The following is a 20,701-nucleotide window of genomic DNA, read 5'->3' as shown; positions in this document are numbered from 1 at the left end:
AATAGGATAAATGATTTATTTATTTTGAGGAGATGATTAATTATCTATTATATTACCCCAGGAAAAAAGCACGTACTCATCTACGGCCCTTTTCCCCCACCGCACTTGATTATCCCTTCATGTTTTCACTTTTCAATAAAACCAGAATATTTTCTCATTCCTTGGGTGACAATATTTTTTTTATTATCCGGAGTGCTGTTCAGTTGACGTGTGAGTATGAATGAAAAAGAGATAGCAAAGGATATAATCGAGAAGAAAACAAGGGAAGTGAACTGGAGACGAACTCCAACCTGGTTCGACCGCACCGAGATGCGGACACGCAGTCGCCCACGCGCCCCCACCGGTTCGCACCGCCCCACGCCTACGCGCGCACGGGGGCTCGCCCCCGGCCCTCGCAGACAACTGGCTCCCACCAGACCCTGGCCCCACAATACAGTGAGATAAACCGTCGTGAGTGGGATTCGTTTGGTGCGCGTAGCGCGGGGGCAGTAGCCACGAGCTTGAGCGCTATAAATTCAGCCCCACCCCTGGCCTCCTGCCCTCACACCCACCCTTCCTCCTCCTCCCTCCTCTCTTTCTCTCACCAAGTCGTTCGTCACGCAGAGGACCGGACGCTCGTGAGAGGCGAGACGAGCAATCGAAAGCCGGAAGGAAGCCTAACCTCTCTTCCAAAGCCAAACCGAAAAGGGAAAAAAAGTATTGTCGAAGAGAAAAGGAAAAAAATAATAAAGGAACACAAGCAGCCCACCGGCGCATCACAGGGGAAGCAAACAGGGGAGAACCCTAGTCAACAGACGCCGCCGCCCTCCCTGGCTGGATCTGGCCGCCGTCTCCTCCGCCGCCCGACGATCGCCTGGTACGGAGATCCTACCCCCCAATCAGGACCATTAGGACTGCTGTGTCACAGTCTCACGGAACGGACGGATTGGAACGGAGCGGGATCCTTAGCGCGTCGCGTGCCCGCCGGGGTGGGTGAGACGCGGCGCGGTTAGTTAAGAGGACGGACTGATTTCCAATTTCATTTCTCCGGACTGCTTGGGATGCCGAATTCGCGCTTTTAGCGCAGCGAGGACACCTTTGTTTTTTAATTCTTCCGCGGGGTGATTATGCCAAATCTGAAAGCGGAATGGGATCAAGGCTATGGCCGGGTTGCCGAATCTACCAACTGTTACGGTGCGATCCTTACTTTATAGGAAGAATTTAGCGATATTTATTGATTCAAGGCAGGCTATAAATACAGTCCGTAGATCGAGGAAGGCAGAGGTAGTGTTATCTAGAAGGGAGTAGAAGTTAAGGCCCCTTTCCTCTGGAGTGAAATGTGCTGTTGGGATGGTCCTTCTGTTATTGCTCTGCTGTTCAGCTAACTTTCCTGCTGAGATTAACTTAAACCTAGTTTCTTCTAAGAGGTCGTATCCTGTGCAATCTGTTTCTCCAAGCGTGCAGTTACATGATTTAAGCCATCTAATGCATACCTTCAACCCGTCCCACCTCACCCTCTATCTCTTTAATCCTTGCTGGGTTAAACGTAAAATTATCTGTCACCATTAGATATGCGTTAGATGGCTAATTGCAAGCTTGCACAACTTAACAGATTGCGCAGCACACATCCACTTCTTCTATTGCTTTGACCTAGGGTTAACTGCTATCTAATGTTTCTGTTACTATCTTGTCATTTATTTATATATGCAGGGATACATTGTATCCTGTTTTAGTCAGGTCCTAAGTTAGATCAACATTAAACTGTTGATGCGTTTGTTTGAGATTAGGAACAGGTGTTGCCCATGGGTTTTGAATATTTCCTTAAGAAAATTACCCTTTTAGTCATGTTAGATTGCATCAGCTCGCAAGTAGAAGGCCGAAATATTCAGTATTCTCCTGTTCTTATGTGTCCTGTTTTTCAGTTACATCTACATCCACAGTTGTGATATAGCTGAAAGAAACTGTGCTAGAATTGGACTGGTTCTAGTTACATTTGTCAAAAGTGTATACTGTACATCCTGTGCTCTTGGCTTCCCATTCTGAGTACATGTGCACTATTACAGGTTGAGATGTTATTTGTTGGTCATACATATACACCATTTCTGTTTTAGTCTTTCTCTCTGGATCGCTCTGAATCATCTATATTTCGGTTTAGTCAATATAAGGAGATAATCAGCTATTTGTATTAGTTAGCTCTAAATCAGCCTTGAGTGGTTGGACAGTTATTTTTTCATGTTTTGCATTTAGAGATGCTGGAGTTCAGCTTATTCACTTTCTTAGCTTTTAATTTGGAGTATTAGCTATGTGTTCTGCTAATTTTGAGGGATGGTTTATGTTGTTTATTGGTAGCATATAGACTTGAATAACATGTAATACACTATTATTTGGACCATGTGCTTTGGGTGACAAGCTAAGCAACTGATGTTTTTTAATGTGTTCATACTTAATACTGTAGGATTATATGGAGTTGTCTTCCATTCATTTTTATCTTCCTTTCTAGAGCTTCTATTTGTTTGGAAAAATCATTTTATGTAGAATGGACTTAGCCAACCTCGATCCTCATATATGTAATCTATTTTCGTGCTGTTGCGAAAGCCAAAAGCTAACCAAAGGGATAAAGGGCTTGTTTGGTTCGCTGCCTAACTTGCCACAGTTTGCCTAATTTTTTCTGCCTAAGTTTAGTTCTTTAATTTGTCCGACTAACCTTAGGCAAGTTGTGGCGCAGTTAACCGAGAACCAAATAGGCCCAAAAAGCAAACTGCTTTGGGTCAAAAGCTGCTTTTGCTCTAGTACAAAACTCACAACACCTTTACCCTTGCTTTCACGTGCTTTTGGCTTCCAAATTTACCCATCTGCCATCGGTTATGAAAAATACTGATTCGTTTCCCTTTGTTCCTATCGCGTGAAAGAAAGGCATGTCCCTTCCCCAGTGTTGGTGTGGCTTCGGTGGTGGCCCCGACATGCGTGCGGCCCTACAACATGGCTTTGGCACATGCGTGACCCTTTTTGGCGCGAATGGTGGCCCTAGTGCATGCCCTTTCTTGGCATGTGGCCTCAACATGGGCGTGGCTCCGGCGGCAGCCCTAGCGTGGGGGTGCTACCATAGTTATTAAGGCGAGTAACACCTAAGCGGTAAGGCGATCGGGAGCAAGAAAGGCGTCCTGTTGCCTTGTTGCACGACTAAGGCGGGGGGAAGAGGCGGCGGCGGGGCGCAGGAAAGAGGTGGTGACGGGGCGCGGGTCGCGGCGGCGGCACGCAGGGCGGCTGTGGTGAGCGAGAAGCTGTGACGAAGAGGCAATTGTGCGTGGAAGGAGAACTGGCGGCTGCTGGCTTCGTGGAACAGTGAGGTTAACCTAATATCGTGGTGTTGGGCTGGACATAGTTGTTAAGGCATTCGTTAAGCGACGCTTAAGCGGTAAGGCACTGATTAGCAGCAAGGTGTCCTTGTCGCCTTAGACTGGAGAGTAAGCGGTGGCGTGCAGGGCTCTGGGAGGGTGCGACAGCGGCGTGGGGATAGGAAGAGAAAACTGCGGGAGAGGGAGGGAGAAGAACGGCAGCACTGGGGGAGAGGGAGAAAGAGGGGAGCGGCGGTGTGGGGGACAGAGGATAGAGAAGAGCGTCGGCGCCAGGGGAGAGGGAGAAAGAGAGAGCGGCGGTGTGGGGGAGACGCTTGCTGTGCGGACGGGCACCGGGTGGTGGCTAAGAGAGGGATATGAGACGTCTAGGTTAGGTCAAGTAGTGGGCTAGGAAACAGCAGGCCGGTGGCCCATATGTCTTTAACCCCTTTATTTTTTCTTATCTTTTTAGTTCTCTATAGAATCAGTGAGTCTATTAGTTATATATTTATTTATTTTTTCTAATCTTCTACTACTACCTATTAATTATGTTGTATTATAAGTCTATTATGTTGTCTTATGTTGAACTTGTACTCCTAATAGTACTATCATCCCTACCTATTTAAGACTATATTCCTATATTTATATATTAGTAAGGCGTCGCCTCGCCTTACTCCTTACCGCTTAAAAAGGTAAAAAGGGGGGCGACCGCTTTACCTTGCCTTACCGCCTTAACAACTATGGGGCTGGGCTAGGCTAATTGGTAATGGGCTTCTTTCTTTTCCCTTTTTTTTACTGTTTTTCTTTTCTACTAGACTAGAATGGGCCTACTAGGAGGCCATACAGCTGTGCTACTTGCTTATTAGCTTCTAATTAGTGATATGTAACTAATATTTGGTATAATTTTTATATTTATCTATATAATTAAGGCCTCGCCTCGCCTTACGCTTTACCGTTTAAAAGGTAAAAAGGGGGTCGATCGCCTTATCGCCTTACCGCTTTAATAACTATGGGTGCTGCATCGGTGAGTGGCCCTGCCCTGGTGTTGGTGTGGCCCTTCCCCATGCTCCCCGTCCTCGTGGCACCGCACGGTCGCTCCGGCGAGTAGCTCTGACTATAGGAGAAAGATGAAGATGTGAGTTTGACAAGTGAGTTTCTCTGGTAAGTGAGAGGCATTCAAGTGGATGACATGTGGGATCCTGTCTTTGTGGTGCCACATGGTCACTCCAGCGAGTAGCTCTGGCTAGAGGAAGATGAAGATGTGAGTCTGACAAGTGAGTTCCTCTCGTGAGAGGAATTTAAGTGGATGACATGTGAGGTCCACTCATGAGTGTGTTAGATTGGGCATAGTTTTTTTGAAAGCCATAGTTCCACCAAACGGCTTTCAGCTTTCTCACAGCCCATAGCTTTTCTACGGCCCACAACTTACAACTGCTTTTTTAAAAGCCACAACTCAACCAAACACACCTTAACTACCTAAAACTTAACACGTGCTTATCGTATTTGCTTTTGTCTGTATGGTGTTGCTTTGTGGTTTCCCTTGGAGAAATGATACCACGTCTAGACTAGCTTATGCTCTTGCGTTGTCATCATAACTTTTTTTTACATATATGCAATATGCACAACCTTTTCTATTCCTGGCATGTATATGTACTTATTTACTTTGTCTATAAAAGGGTCTGCGTGGATGCTGAGATCCTGTATCACTAGAATCCAAATTCTTGAGATGGGTAGGAAGTGGACAACAAGAGGAGGAAATGGTCTGGGTCAGAACGTGAAAAGAATCCAGCGGAGAATGATATTCAGGTTGCACCACCTGATTGAAATTATTCTTCCCTGCAGTACCAAGAAATGATCAGTCTGCTGTATCTGTTCACTTCTTAGTTCATCCCGTGTTGGCTGGCCACCTCACTAGCGGACTGAAGCATCCAAGCAACCTTTGAAAAATCCTATTCTGGTTTTATTGCTGATATATTATGCATGTTTGTGTTGCAGATGCTTGTCCCGACAGAAAGGCAACAATAACTTCCCTCCATTGGGTGCCTTAATATTCCCGGAAATTGCTACTGGTTCCACTAGTTGAAAGATTCAATCTATATGCATCTACACATGACATGGGTTCTCGAGGAAGGATGTTATTTGACCTTAACGAACTCCCAGCAGAAGTTGAAGAAGCAGCAGCTGCTGTCGTGCCAAAAGAATCTGCTGCTGTTGTGCCAAAAGAATCTGCTGCTGTCGTACCACAAGAAGCTGTTGTTGTGGCGTTACAAGAAGCTGCTGTTGTCGTGTCACAACCTCAGAAATCCCTTCGTGTTCCGACGACATATGCCCCAACCTTGTTTCAGCGAGGGGAAGGATCACAGTCGCAGGGGATATTGAACAATAATGCCTTTAAGCATGCATCCATTGGTTCTGGATTTCAGCCTTTTGTGAGGAACAGCAAAGATTCAAACAATACAAAGGAGCCGATGAAGGTGGAAGATAATCATAATTCTAGTATAGCATCACTGTCCATGGTAAACAATCAGATCACCGACAGTGCTGCTTCAAAGGTTGAGACTTGCAATAAGGTGTCACAAGCCATTGAAAGAGAAGAAGGAGAATGGTCTGATGCAGATGGCATTTCTGAAAATGCAGGGAGTAGCAACAAAGATGAGTTCACTGGTACCGCAAGCACTAATTTGAAGAAAGAATCCCAAGAGAGCGAGCCCCATCTTATTAAATCTGGTGATGTGACTAAAGATGATACTGCTGCGGAATGTAGTGATGCTGAAAAGGTTGATGCATCTGAAGATCGGGTTCACGGGTCCACAGGATCAGATAACATGCAAAATTCTGAATGTAAAGGAAATCAGCCTGGTGATGATCTAGATCTTTGCAACAGGTCAAGGGATGTTAAAGGAGTCGAAGCCAATTATGCTTTGAGGTTTGCGAGCAACCCCGCAAAGAGGCCCAAGTTAAATGAACACAAAGAGGCCATGTTAGGCAAAAAACGAGCTAGGCAAACTGTCTTCATCAATGTAGAGGATGCGAAACAAGCTGGTACAATGAAGACATCAACACCCAGGAGGCAGTCATCTTTTCCAGCACCGATTGTTACACGTACAGTGAAGGAAGCTTCTCGTGGTGCTGGTGAAAAGGCTGCAGAAAAACAAAGTCAGCAAGCAATCAGGGATCAGAGACAACCTGAAATGATGGGATCAGAGCGAAGCAATTCTGCAGATCCTAGTGACCAATACACTGAATCCAATGGTGATGCTGAGTTGGGTACCCAGGGCCGGTCAAAGAAAATGAATGCAGAAGATCCAGCCTCAGATGGGTATCAGCAGCCTGTCCAAAGACAAGCTTCATTCAAGCAATCCATGGACTTGAAGCAACCAAAAAGCCGATCATTCTCTTCCCAAAGAACATTTCTAACAGGAACAAACAATGCTGATCAGAAGCCAGCCAGCAAAAGGTCTATTATTTCCAAAAAGCAAACTTTTGTAAACAATGTACAGGATTCATCTGTTGAGCGACTTATAAGGGAGGTGACAAACGATAAGTTCTGGCACAATCCAGGTTGCTTCTTTATTGTCATGTTTGATTTGGTTGTATATGATTTTTACCTTACTGGAAAATTTAGAATTTGTTATAAATATACATTTTATTACATGCATGCGAGATTTGTGGAATTTGTTTAGGTCATGCCTTTTAACAATTACTGCCCCCATGTTTTAGTGTCCCTCGTTAAGTAATAGCTTATAAAACAAGTAGGACCAGGACTTGGACGCAGGGAGGTAATACCCCTGTCCATGTATTTTAAAATGATATCTTAAAAATGTGGCAGCTCCATGTTACACTTCGCCACTTGCTCTGTACTGAAGATTGTTGATATTTTGGTCATTGTGTTTCTCACTAATGATCACATATTTGATGTTATCTTGTTCCATTCCAGAAGTTGTAAAATCACTATTGTGTTTGCATGTGTGTGTGGTTGTAATTTGGCATATAAATAACATATATTTCTTTATCTGAACAGAGGAGGCAGAACTTGAGTGTGTTCCTGGAAGCTTTGAATCTGCTGAGGAGTACATTAGAGTTTTTGAGCCTTTGCTTTTTGAGGAATGCAGAGCTCAGCTTTATAGTTCGTATGAGGAGAGTCTTGAGGCTGTGGGAAGGGATGCACATGTAGCGGTCCGAGTAAAAACTGTCGATAGACGTGAAAGAGGTATGTGGGATTGGTTTGTTGCGCTTTTATAGAACACGAAGTTGAATACCCCAATCAGTGCAGTAACCTGAATATTAATGCATCCAGGATGGTACGATGTTGTCGTTCTACCGATCCATGAACAAAAATGGAATTTCAAAGAAGGCGATGTTGCTATTCTATCGTTTCCACGGCCTGGTTCAGGTATATTTACTGAATTGTCTTAGTTTTTTATTTGCAATAACTGTCGATAGACGTTTTTCTTAGTTAGCTGTTGTGTTGGTATTTTCAGCTGCACAATCAGGCCGATCTAGTAGGAGAGCTATGGGTTCAAATGAGGATGCTGTATCAGAATGTGGCCGGCTTGTTGGTACTGTTAGGCGCCACATGCCTATTGATACACGTGATCCTATTGGAGCTATTATCCATTTTTATCTTGGTGATTCATTTGATTCTAACAGGTATGCCAAATTTTGTAACATATGACTGTTCTTGTATTTGTCATATCTTTGAAGTTCCATTTTGACAACCACATTTATCATGGCTTGTACATTCCCAAAGCATCTGAACTTATGTTTATTTAGCATATTGTTTATCTTTGGAAAGATCTTATGACTTGTTTGTTGTGTGTTTGTGTCACTGAAGTTATTTTATTAGATATATTTATAAACCATATAATGTGTTACAGATACTTGTACATAGAATTGTCCACAAAACAGTACTCTCTTAGATGGATTTTTCTCTAGCTCAGCTTACGATAGGTAAGCTTATTTTGGTTAACTATGCCTAGGGAAGTAAGGATATCTGTTATTTTGGTTAACTATGCCTAGGGTTGTACTTGTTAGAAGCTGTAGTTTCATGTCTTAGTTCAATAAGTAACATGTTTTAAAGTCGGGCGACTAGTCGACGACTAGTCGAGAAGTCGGTGCAGAGGTGATAGTCGATCTGAACGACTCAACTTTCTCTACTAGTCGCTCGACTCGTCGATTAGTCACGACTAGTCGCGGCAGTTGAGTCGAGCGACTTATTTGGGCCTAGGTATAAAAATGTGAGACCACCCAGCCATCTCGACACTAGTAGGTAGGATGCTAATGGACAAGTTTTCTACCTTATTTATCTATGGATATGGAATGATTCATGACTTGATGATGACCAAGACAAATGATAGAGATATTGTGAGGCATGCAACTACTCTGTTTGTAACATCCTTCCTTACGTTGGCTAATATATGGAAACAAAGACAAGGGTTGAAAGGTCTCTTTGTTAGTAATGAATGGTGTGAGTACAAAGAACGAATAATGGATGACGTAATTTCTATTGTTGATAAAAGGGGGACAATCATATGGATACCAATATGTATAGAGCAACTTTGTTTTTGAATCCAAACAAAAAAGTGGCCGCCTAGAACCCCCACACCTATGTATAGATTTTGAATGCTTGTTCCTATTGAATGGCGTAAAAACCCTAACTCTGGCCGCCTAGACCCCCCGCATGCGCTCGCATTATTTGTTTCCATTTGCATGCGAGAAAAAAGTGGAAGACATATATGTTTCTTGCTGCATGCTTAGAAACAAAAAAACTGATTTAAATGCTTTATTTCGTTCATAAATATAGGATCTCTACAACAATTATGTAGCTAGGCTCGTTAGAACCAATTTATGATATATGCTGATACTAATTATGCTACACGGTGTAGGTATTTATGTAATGTGGTGCGTTGCGTAAAAAATCTGTTTTCTGCTGCATGCGCACAAATTTAGCATGACAAAAATGTGCGTTGAAAGAAATTGGATTGGCTTGCATGGAAACAAAAATATGATTTTAATGCTTTATTCCTCCATAAATATAGGACCTCTCCAACAATCACGCAGTTAGATTATGCTACACAGTGAAGGTGTTTATGCACTGTGGTTAGGCTGTTTAGAATCAGTTCCTATTTTTACGGAGCGCAGGCTTGCGGTTTCTATTTTGATGTAGATCCCAAAATTATGGTATGTCGTGAGAGTTTTCATTGCATGTGCGCAAAATTTGGATGACAGTTTCGTTCACACTGCATGCGCATAAAAAATGGATGACATGTATCACGCAAAGCATAAAAATCTGGCTTGTAGTACACTAGTGGCGCATCTCCAGACCCGAGTATAAAAACATCCACTTTAGAGCGTAAAAGCCACAATTATGAACATAAATTACCGAGCCAAACCCCCACGTCCATGCATCCACCATAAATCAAGGGATTTGATTTGAGGAGTTGATTAGGGGATTTAATAAGGTGGGTTGATTAGGGAATTTTAATTTTTTATGGCAGTAACGAATGCCATAAATCAATAGATTATATGCCCAAGATTTTATGGAATCGTGGCAAATGGCCTTTTTTTGGAGCGATTACCTTTTTTGTGAATTTTTTGTTTCGCTGCGTAAATGTTTGTGTCATAAATATCTTGTACATATGACGCAAATGGTAGAACCCAATATACACACTGGGTTATGTAACGAGAAATGCATATATAACCAATAAACGTTTGCGTAAAATGTGAATAGAAATATCATAAACAGACAATAGATGAAAAGGGAGCTATGAACTGAAAATGTATGTCGTAAAAACATATTGACGTTGGCATATAATTATGTATACAAAGTAGCATAAAAACAGGGCTGCCGCTTGCGGAACCACCGCCTCTCCTCTGGGATCTGCAACTGCTCGCGCCTAGGGGAGGCCGCCGTCGTCGTCCGCGTCTAGGGAAATTCGCCGCTGCCGCTCCCACCTCGGATGGCGTCGCCGATGTGCGCGCCTCAGGGTGCTGTCGTTGCATGCGTGCCTCCAGGATCGGATGCCGTAGCCGCTCCCACCTCCCCGTCGTCGTACGCGCCTCAGGGGGCCGCACTGCACGCCCCCCTCGGGATCTGTCGTAACCGCTCCCACCTCATCGTCGTGCGCGCCTCAGGGGCCGCTGCCGGGCGTTTGCCCCCCGATCCACCACCGCACGCTTGCCTTCCAGTTCTGCCGTCGTGCGCACGCCTGGGGGGGGTCACCGTCGGAGCCGCTAAAAATTTAACCTTAGCGCCCTGGGGCTCCTTTTATAGACGCCTGGGACCTGGTGCGACTGAACCGGATGCAACGTTGGACCAGGCCTTCCCTAGTTATTTGGAAGCCCAGGGCTCCATATATATATAAACTATATATACACACACACACATATGCTATGTCACCCTAGGTGAAGCTTCACCCGGGCACAAAACGACTGAGCAGCCCACATGCGGGGGCGGTCCCCACACACGCCGCACCGCATTGCACGCATGTGGGGGAGCGCTCGCTTTTTCCTTTTTTTGTGCATGCATGGTTAGACTTTTTACTTTTTTTGCGGCACGCCACACACATTTCTCGCATGCATGGCTAGTCTATTTCCTTTTTTGCGGCACACATCACACATTTTTCATTTTTTTGCATGCATGCTGCTTGGTTTTTTTTGTATGCACATACAATCAGTAATTTTATAGTAATCATTTAGTAATAGAATGCAATTGATAATATTGCAGACACCAATCAGTAATTTCACAGTAGTAATCGCTCAGTAACAGATGCAATCAGTAATTTTACTGAGTCATCGCTCAGTAATAGATACAATCAATAATATTGCAGTCATTAGTCAGCAATTTTAATGCAGTCATCGCTCAGTAATAATTCCAGCAGTGAAGAAGTGTTTGGTTATTACTGACGGAACGTTGGATTATTTACCGACAAAACGTTAGATTATTACTGACGAAGCGTTGGGTTATTACCGACGAAACGTTTGATTATTACAGACGAAGCATTGGGTTATTATCGATGAAACGATCGATCATTATCGGCGAAGCGTTGAGTTATGACCGACGACACGTTGGGTTATTACTGACGAAACATTTGGTTAGCATCGACGAAGCGCTGGGTTATTACTGACGAAACGTTCGATTATTACGGACGAAACGATCGGTTATTACCGGCGAAGCATTGGGTTATTACCGACGAAGCGTTGGGTTATTACCGACGAAACGTTCGATTATTACTAATAATTTTGAACTATCGGCGAATATCACCTACAAAGTGAATGCATGCACAAAAAGGAAAAATGTGCATAGTTACTTGATCCCGCAAAAAAGAAAAAGAATTAATGCGCATGCGGGCTGTACGGTACAAAAAAGGGAAAAAGGTGCCTTCCATGGAGGCGGGGCTTGCATGCGGGCATGCATGGGTGGGTGACCTGGTCCAGGACGACGAGGTGGGACTGGTCCGGGTGAAGTTTCACCCTAGGTGATAAATAGCGCTAGCCTCTATATATCAGATTACATGACCTGGTATCTAGGCCCATTGTATCGAATTCAAGATGAGACGGTGCATCATGAGTCTATTCCACAAATTTGGTGGAATAAACTCATTCCTCATATTATCACTAATTATTAGCCTAAAGAATGAAATGGTGATGGATCAACTCATTCCATTCCACAAGCCAAACAAGAAAGTGAATGAGAAAATGATGGACTATGTTATGACTGGGCGCCACTATAGGCGTCGTCGAGCAGCTGGCGGCAGCCTAGCCTAGGCGCCAACAATAGTTAGAGAAGATTTAGGAGATAAGATTTAGGAAAGATTAGTTAGATAAGGAGAAGAAGATTAAGGAGATAAGATTAGTGAGAAAAGGGGATCTCAGATCTGATCTCTTAAGATAAGGATTATGAGGGAGTATAAATACTTGTAAACATCTCTATGGAAAATTAGTGGAAAATTAAGCAGGAAAAGTATTAGCCCGCTTCCTCAATAAGAAGCCGGGCGCCCCTTCACCTGTGCGTCCCTGCGTCCTCGTCCATCAGCTTGCAGCGACGGCGCCCTTGCGCTAGCAGCCGTCGCGTCCAGCCTTCTCTCATCCCTACAACCTGCGCAACCTTCCGGGTAGGATCTGTGATCCTATCAGAACCAAGGTTATATGGCGTCGCGTAGGCGTCCAGGCGTTTTTTTGGCTTAGGCGTCTCACTCGCCACGCCTTGGATGGATATGGCGTCGCCTGGCGTGCCTAGTCGTCGCCTTGGCGTCCAGTCTGTCGCCGCGGATGCCACACAAACGAAAAATCGAGTTTGCGCGCGTGCGGGAAACGGGAGGGCACGGCACGCGCACGCTTTTGGAGCGCATACAGGGTTTAGGGTTTGCGCGCGTGCGGCCCTTCCTGCAGCGTGCCAAATCGAGAGAGTGGGAGGGAAAGAGAGGGAAGAGAGGAAGAGAAGACCGAAGAGGGCGGCGGTAGCAGCTGCAGTCCGACGGCCGTTCGCCTCCATCCGGTGCGCTGCCTCCTCAATCCGGCGTGCCGCCTCCATCCGGTGCGTCGCCTCCAATTTTGCTATTGCAAGTGTTAGATTGTTAGGTTTTTTTTGCATATCCTCGCCTAGGCGATGCTCATATGGCGTCGCCTCGCCGCACGCCTAACTCGCCTAGGCGTTTGGAAGGGGGTCGGTCACCATGTCTCGCCTTAACGCCTTAATAACCTTGATCAGACTACCTCATTCCGCAAACCAAACACACTGTTAGTGTCATATCTAATGTTTTGTTTCTCTGCTTATTGATCCCATGACCACAGTATCGAAGACAGAATAATTCTGTTATTAGTCAGAAAATAAGAAAGGCACATGGCATACTCTGAGGCTCATTTCTCAACTGGTGTTCAAGATAATTTGTGAAGAATTCCTATTATGAAAGTTTCAAATGAGAATTTGATAAGGAAACTACAGTAGGAGTGTTATGTGTGATTTAAAAGGTTGCAATGTGCTGTAGATGTAAAATTTTACGTAGTGTATCCAAGTTCAAATGTTAATCTTTTTAGTCAACAGCCATTTGTTGAATACAAACAGGATCTCCAATGAGGCTGGTACTGCCCTGTAGATTGCGCTTGACTTGACCATAGCAGCCTATTTGGATGAATTGAGCTAAAACCGATTTATGAACTGACAAATCTTGTATGCCTCTTTAGGTAATGCTGCCCCACTTAATCCTAGCAGCCTGTTGGGTGATTAATAAACCCCTTTCATGAAGTTCTATCTTGTACGCACTTGATTGCTAACTATGAAACACCTTGAAATTGCTTTGCTATAGTTTCATTTTGGAACATTATTAACTTATTCTCCATCACTTGCATATTTGTTTGCTAAGTTATCTCGTTGTTCTTGTGTTGTATCCATAGCAGTGAGGCTAATGTTCTGAATAAACTCCAACCTCGGAGTACCTGGTATCTAACTGGACTTGGTTCTCTTGCAACAACACAACGAGAATATGTTGCTTTACACGCTTTCCGCCGTCTTAGTGTGCAGGTAATGCTATATTACGCCTAACCAGTATCTTTCTTTATTACTAACATAGAAAAAGTCGATTTTGACAAACAAATTTCCGTTAGATGCAAAATGCAATACTTCAACCAAGTCCAGAGCATTTCCCGAAGTATCAAGAGCAACCACCAGTCATGCCAGACTGCTTCACCCCAAATTTCGCTGACCATCTCCATCGTAGCTTCAATGGTCCTCAATTGTCGGCAATTCATTGGGCTGCAACACATACAGCTGCTGGCACAAACAATGGTGTCCTAAAGAAACAAGAACCATGGCCTTTCACGTTGGTACAAGGTCCTCCTGGGACAGGGAAAACTCATACTGTGTGGGGGATGCTAAATGTTATCCATCTTGTTCAGTATCAACATTACTATGCTGCTTTGCTTAAGAAGCTTGCTCCTGAAAGTTACAAGCAAGTTAGTGGTAGCACTAGTACCAGCTCAGAGACTGTTGCAGCAGGGTCAATTGATGAACTATTGCAGAGCATGGACCAGAATCTATTTCGCACTCTTCCCAAGCTTTGCCCTAAGCCTCGGATGCTTGTATGTGCCCCATCAAATGCTGCAACAGATGAGCTTCTTGCTCGTGTTCTTGACCGTGGTTTTATAGATGGTGAAATGAAGGTATACCGCCCTGATGTTGCTCGTGTTGGAGTTGATTCACAGTCTCGAGCTGCACAGGCTGTTTCAGTTGAAAGAAGGACAGATCAGCTTTTAATGAAGGGCCGTGAAGAAGTAATTGGGTGGCTACATCAGCTAAAAGCCCGTGAGCAGCAGCTATCACAGGAGATTGCCTATCTTCAAAGGGAACTCAATATAGTTGCAGCGGCTGGTAGATCCCAGGGTTCAGTAGGGGTAGATCCTGATGTTCTTGCTCAAAGGGATCGTAACCGTGATATTCTGCTTCAGAAACTTGCTGCGTCAGTTGAAAGCAGGGATAAAGTATTGGTGGAGATGTCACGGCTGCTGATATTAGAAAGCAGGTTCGGTCTTGGCAGCAACTTCAATATGGAAGATGCTAGGGCTAGTCTGGAAGCCAGTTTTGCCAATGAAGCTGAGATTGTTTTTACAACTGTGTCAAGTAGCGGGCGTAAGTTATTTTCCCGCCTGACTCATGGCTTTGATATGGTTGTTATTGATGAGGCTGCTCAGGCTAGCGAAGTAGGAGTCCTTCCTCCATTGGCTCTTGGTGCAGCTAGATGTGTCCTGGTTGGTGATCCACAGCAACTCCCTGCTACTGTTATTAGCAAAGCAGCTGGAACTTTGCTTTACAGTAGGAGTCTATTCGAGAGGTTTCAGCAGGCTGGTTGTCCTACCATTTTATTGTCAGTGCAATACAGGATGCATCCCCAGATCCGTGAATTTCCATCAAAATACTTTTATCAAGGCCGTCTTACAGATAGTGAGAGTGTTGTTAAATTACCTGATGAAGCCTATTACAGAGATGCACTTATGGCACCTTATATCTTCTACGACTTGTCACATGGCCGTGAGTCTCATAGGGGTGGGTCATCTTCATATCAGAATATTCATGAAGCGCAGTTTGCATTGCGTTTGTATGAGCACCTTCAGAAGTTCTTGAAAGCTAACGGTGCCAAGAAGGTTTCTGTTGGTATAATCACACCATATAAGTTGCAGTTGAAGTGCCTTCAGCGGGAATTTAAGGATGTTATGAATACTGAGGAAGGGAAGGATATCTACATAAATACAGTTGATGCTTTCCAAGGACAGGAGCGTGACATAATTATTATGTCATGTGTCCGTGCATCAAACCATGGTGTGGGTTTCGTTGCTGATATACGGCGTATGAATGTAGCTCTAACTAGAGCTAGGAGAGCTTTATGGGTATGTCTCTGCCTCCCTACAATATGCATTTAGTGTGTTCTACTGTTGTTCTTCAATGATATTTTTGATGCATCCCATGTTACTTATAGTCTTTATTGTTTCTCAGGTTGTTGGTAATGCTAATGCTCTCATGCAGTCTGAGGACTGGGCATCGCTAATAGCGGATGCGAAGGCCAGGAAATGTTTTATGGACCTGGATTGCATTCCCAAGGACTTCTTACCAATGAAGGTTCCATCTAATACTCCAGGTAGGAATTCTTCCAACAACATCCGGAACATGAGGACTGGTGGTGGACCTAGACCAAGACACTTGGACATGTTCTCAGAACCGAGAACTGGTATGAACATGAGGCCCGATGAAGATGAGCGTCTGAATTCTGTTCCAAGAAATGGTAGTTACAGGAATTTGGATGATTTTGTCCGACCTGGTGATCGTCCCAGGGATAATCTGCAGTTTGGAGTTCCCAGGAGGCCAAATTCTTCTAATGGCAGGAGAGAAGTGTAAGGAGTGTGTTGCTATCTACAACTCTGGTACAGCATGGAACAATGGTGAAGAGCTCTGGGACGGTCCAGATTCAGCAAGGTGCAGATTCATGTTCAGAAGATTAGTTGCCTCTGCATTAGATCCCTTGCACCATGTGGTGGGGCTGGTCACAAGAAAGCATTGCTATCAGCAGAGGATGTGCGAATCTACCATGATGTGACCTCCAGTCAGTGGATCAAGACGCTTTCATGGTGGGTGATTATAGGCTCATGATGTCAGGTTGAAGAAAGGCTGCTGTAGCCCTCAGTGTTATGGAGTTCGCAGGAGTTTCTTTCTCAGAACAAGGCTGTCTGATGTGTTTTGACATTGCTATCCTTGCTTTAGCCAGCTCCATCTTTCGGTAGATACATACATGCATGGGCATATCCATTTTGAAACATGCCAGGAGAAAGCTCACTGGCTCTAGAGCAGGGTAGGTCTCAAGCGTTGTTGCCTGATTGCTGCTGCGATCGTTGCATGCTTGACATGTCTAGTAGGATCAGTATGCTAACATAGGCAGGGCTTCTGTACCATATGACATAAGTTCCTTCTGTATACAGGGTCGAGATCTAGAGAAAAGAAGTTCATTATTTCATTCAGCTCATGTTGTTACCCTTTGTTCTTGTCAACATGTTCTGTGCATATTGTTGAAAGATGTTACCATGTTTGCAGTAGTGATATTTATTTTCCTGATTATCAGTGGCATGAGTCTGTGCTTGTATGTTAATCTATGGATTAGTTTTGGCACTCGGTGACAGTGTCCTGCTGATGTTTGATACATCATATTTAATGAACTCAGTTTTTCTGCAACTGATCTACTTTTTCTGATACTTGCATGTCGAAGCTAACAGAAATACTTTAGGTTAGTGAAGCAGCTATTTTAATTAGGCACATTCTCTGCGATGCATATATATATATATTAGAGAGCTGAACATGAGGAGGTGATGTTTCAGGAGTACAGGCACCCTGAAATCTGAAGTGCGCCTTGGATCATCTCTACTTTGGCGCTGGTGGTTTTGTGGATGTCCTCTCAGTGCCACTCCCAGAATACCAGGTAGCTGCATTTGTTTGCCTTATGATGGTGCTCATGATTTTTGTTTCTTCAGTATCAGATTCATCTAGTGGTTTCTTGATCTATTTAAGTGGTGCTGAATTTCTTGTGTACATACTGTGATAAGTAGCATGTTGACTGCAATTCTGGCTGTTCGAGAATCGGTCGGCTGTTGTTTTAAAAATAATGTTTTTTTGGATATCTTTCATTTGTAAGTTAAATTTAGGGGTGGTCATTGTATTAATGCTTACAGGCCAGTTGAAGTCCTCAAGCTTCTGCTTGGATTCTAGTGTCACTCTCAACTCTTGTTATCTTTTGAGAAGAGATCCCCTGGTAGCAGCCCTTTGCCTTTTCTTTCTGTTCTCTTCCTTTATTGTCTTGCTAATCTTTGATAAACTCCGGTGTTGTGATTGGTTGTATGTGCAGGGCCCATGACGAACTCCAGGAATGCATGGTTGCCTGCATGATAGATGTAGAGATGGCGGTCATATAGTTAAATTACACGTTCTGCCGTATGTATATGATTTTATTGGAGCTAATGGATTTTTTATCTGCTTTGTTTGGAGAAAAACATAGTTTGCATCTATCTCTACACGACTTGCTTTTGTACCGGAGGCACGCAGCAGCAGGGTTGTATATGTCCAACCTCTGATGGGTCTGCGGTCTGCCGTTGAAAGAGGGGCTTTGGAGATCTGAAGGTATTCCACGCCAGGTGCTCCTGTAATGTGCTGGACTTCTGTTCTGCCACTTTGGTTACGCAGAGCTGATCCATTACAAATGGTACTTGTGATGCTTTGTTGTTAGCTTGTGAGTTGTCTGTTTCTGCGCTTGTGATTCAGTGGCCGGCAAGCGTTTTTTTTTTTGACTCGGCCGGATTGTTCATCGATCTATTTTTGGATCTTTTATTGCTCTGGTGAAAACAGCTGGGCCCCATTCACAAGGAGACGCGCCACAACGCTCCAAAGGCCAAACCAGAGATTATCTCCGGGTTGTTTACACATTGAACTTGTCTTTCACCTTGACCTTGTTTATACATGAACCCGCCTCGGATCCGTCACCAGGACACGCCCCCTAACAAGCCACCGTACCATATTATGCCATCACGCGGCGGTAGCGGCAACACGCAGCGGCAACAGGATCCAACTGTGGTGGTGGTAGCCTTTGCGCAGCCGAGGAGGAGAACGAGACGGCGACGCGCCATTATGCCGGTGAAGAGCAGCGCCAGCTTCCGCATGACCGCGCTGCCTATGGTGGTGACGGCGCAGCTGCTGGCGGCTGCCGTGCTCACGCTCACGCTCGTCTGGGTGCTGCACTTTCGTGGTGGCGTCTCGTGGAAGCCGACATCCAACCCTCTCTTCGTCTACACGGTAATAATCGAACCGTGTATTTTCGAACAGTAGGAGTAAACTCTATAACGTGCGCACCCTTTTCTCAGGCACACCCTCTGTTCATGGTGATCGGCTTTATCATCTGCACCGGAGAAGGTAAAGGAACAAACGCGCGTCTGCAAAACTCAAGCGATGGAAGGGAATCAAACGTGTTGTGTCTGACTGATCACTGATGCTTGTATGATGGTGTGGTGTGTGGCGCGCGCGCGCAGCGGTGATGGCGTACAGGATCGTGCTGGGCCCGAGGTCGGCCAAGAAGGCGGTGCACCTGCTGCTACATCTCGTAGCCCTCACCTTCGCTGCCGTCGGCCTGTACGCCGCCTTCAAGTTTCACCATGACGTCGGCCTTCCTGACATCCGTTCCCTGCATTCTTGGCTCGGGATTGCCACGATAGCGCTCTATGGTCTTCAGGTGAGTCGGTCACCAAGGGTGGCTCTACTTCTTTGTTGTAAGCCCAATTTGTAGCCCACGTAGGCTACAATCATTCTGGCCTGCCGTTGCCCATGGGCTTGTCATGCATGGGCCTCATCCCACCTCTGGACGCCCGACATTCCTCCATTTATAAAACCGTATCCTTTAGCTTCTTAAAACCATTTGTTTTCGATTTCGATGGTGTTTTAATCTACAGAGTGCCACGTCAGCCAATAGGGAGATAAATTAGTTTATAGAGACAAAGATAGTTCAATACGATCAAATAGACTTTACCAAAACATTTATACAAATATATTTTTTTTAAAATTTTATCAATATATTTTTTTACAAATATATATTCCCATTTATGATATTGAAATTTTATTTATCTCAAAAAAAAACTAAACTAATTTTATTCATTGCAGTGAAAACATTTTTTAATGAATTTTGTATGTTTACATTTTTTTATAACTTTTAATTGTGTAGCTTTCCCAATTTTTTAAATAGGATCAAGATAACCAACTGGAGAAGATGAATAGTCATTTTAAAAAGCTAATCGTATGAGAGCTATCCACTACACCCCCTCTAACTAAAATTGGGTCACACCTTAACAAAGGATATACCTAGTAAGTTAGTAGGGCAATGAGCTAGTGAGAGCCCACTTAAACAAATCTAGTAGGCAAGATCAAACAATCTAAGGGTCTATTTGGTTCAGCTATAGATTCCTAAAAATCCGATTCTAGCCATGAGCTCTGAGAAAACTGAGCCATGAGCTATTTGGTTCAGCTATAGATTCCTAAAAATCTGATTCTAGCCATGAGCTATGAGAAAACCATTGTAAGCTGATGATTATGGAAAAACTAAAATTTGTTTTGTTGAAACAACTGTCAACTATAGATTTTTATAGGAGCATGATAAATTGTAACATGGATGACATGAATCTAGAAAATATGGGGGTACAAGGTGATTCCAAATTGAACTAGAGGAATATGTAGATTTTCAGTAATCTATTCTGCTATTGTACCTGTTTGGTTAAGGTTTCAGATTTTTAGTAGCGAATATAGTCCAGAAAGCTAAACCAAACACACCCTAAGTCACTAGGGCACAAGCAGTGCAATGGAGCTCCTATGCATACTAGTGTGAAAACGGTAACAACTAAGATCAACACTAGTAAGCAATTACACGAGGCACTAGCTTAACAATGCAAGCACAATAAAATTGCAATGAAGTAAACCTTTGTTGAGGTATGTAAACCATAATACAGATGATCACAATGTTTTTACTGTAGTCTGTTGGGTCACTTCATGTTTAGGCGAGTTCTATGATTGTCGCTCCTATTATTAGCTCCAAAGTTTGCAAGCATTAGACTATCCATCAATGTAGGACCAACATGCGCACTAAACCTTGAGTCACATGAATCAATTAGACACCCACACAAGCCTCAGTTCTATTAGAGATGCACTTTGCATTCCTTTAGCGGGGATGAGGTCAATAGCCCTTCACATTTTGGGAATCCCACTATATAGAGGGACAAAAACTATCCATTAGTGTGTTGCAATGGCATCCCCGAACACTCCACCATTCAAGGCCCATACTGTCTGCATTCAACAAACTATTCATTGGATTCAACCTAAT

General features: G+C 44.0%; 2 protein-coding genes across 8 annotated transcripts; both read left to right on the top strand.

Moving 5' to 3' along the window:
• The first annotated feature begins 274 nt into the window (after positions 1 to 274).
• LOC100502266 (uncharacterized) lies at positions 275 to 18,264 on the top strand. Of its 7 annotated transcripts, none has more exons than XM_035958786.1 (12): positions 430 to 856; positions 4,991 to 5,120; positions 5,310 to 6,875; positions 7,336 to 7,524; positions 7,612 to 7,707; positions 7,796 to 7,964; positions 13,710 to 13,833; positions 13,917 to 15,692; positions 15,799 to 16,648; positions 17,169 to 17,269; positions 17,520 to 17,599; positions 17,693 to 18,264. In XM_035958786.1, the coding sequence occupies exons 3-9, from the start codon at positions 5,429 to 5,431 to the stop codon at positions 16,195 to 16,197; spliced, it is 4,200 nt and encodes a 1,399-aa protein (XP_035814679.1). In that variant the 5' UTR covers positions 430 to 856; positions 4,991 to 5,120; positions 5,310 to 5,428; the 3' UTR covers positions 16,198 to 16,648; positions 17,169 to 17,269; positions 17,520 to 17,599; positions 17,693 to 18,264. The 7 variants fall into 7 exon arrangements, with proteins under 7 accessions (XP_035814677.1, XP_035814679.1, XP_035814676.1 ...); XM_035958783.1 differs by having other exon boundaries at positions 13,707 to 13,833; XM_035958785.1 differs by having other exon boundaries at positions 15,799 to 17,077; positions 17,693 to 18,069.
• Positions 17,702 to 19,361, top strand: LOC100382018 (uncharacterized). The gene is made up of 3 exons (NM_001174784.1): positions 17,702 to 18,633; positions 18,702 to 18,750; positions 18,867 to 19,361. Exons 1-3 carry the CDS (start codon positions 18,301 to 18,303, stop codon positions 19,118 to 19,120), a joined length of 636 nt encoding a protein of 211 aa, NP_001168255.1. The 5' UTR covers positions 17,702 to 18,300; the 3' UTR covers positions 19,121 to 19,361.
• The last annotated feature ends 1,340 nt before the right edge of the window (positions 19,362 to 20,701 follow it).

This window comes from Zea mays, chromosome 5 (genome assembly GCF_902167145.1).
Source record: "Zea mays cultivar B73 chromosome 5, Zm-B73-REFERENCE-NAM-5.0, whole genome shotgun sequence".
NCBI classification, from domain to species: domain Eukaryota; kingdom Viridiplantae; phylum Streptophyta; class Magnoliopsida; order Poales; family Poaceae; genus Zea; species Zea mays.
The sequence above is the reverse complement of the archived record's forward strand: the minus strand, read 5'-3'. Positions and strand labels throughout refer to the sequence as shown.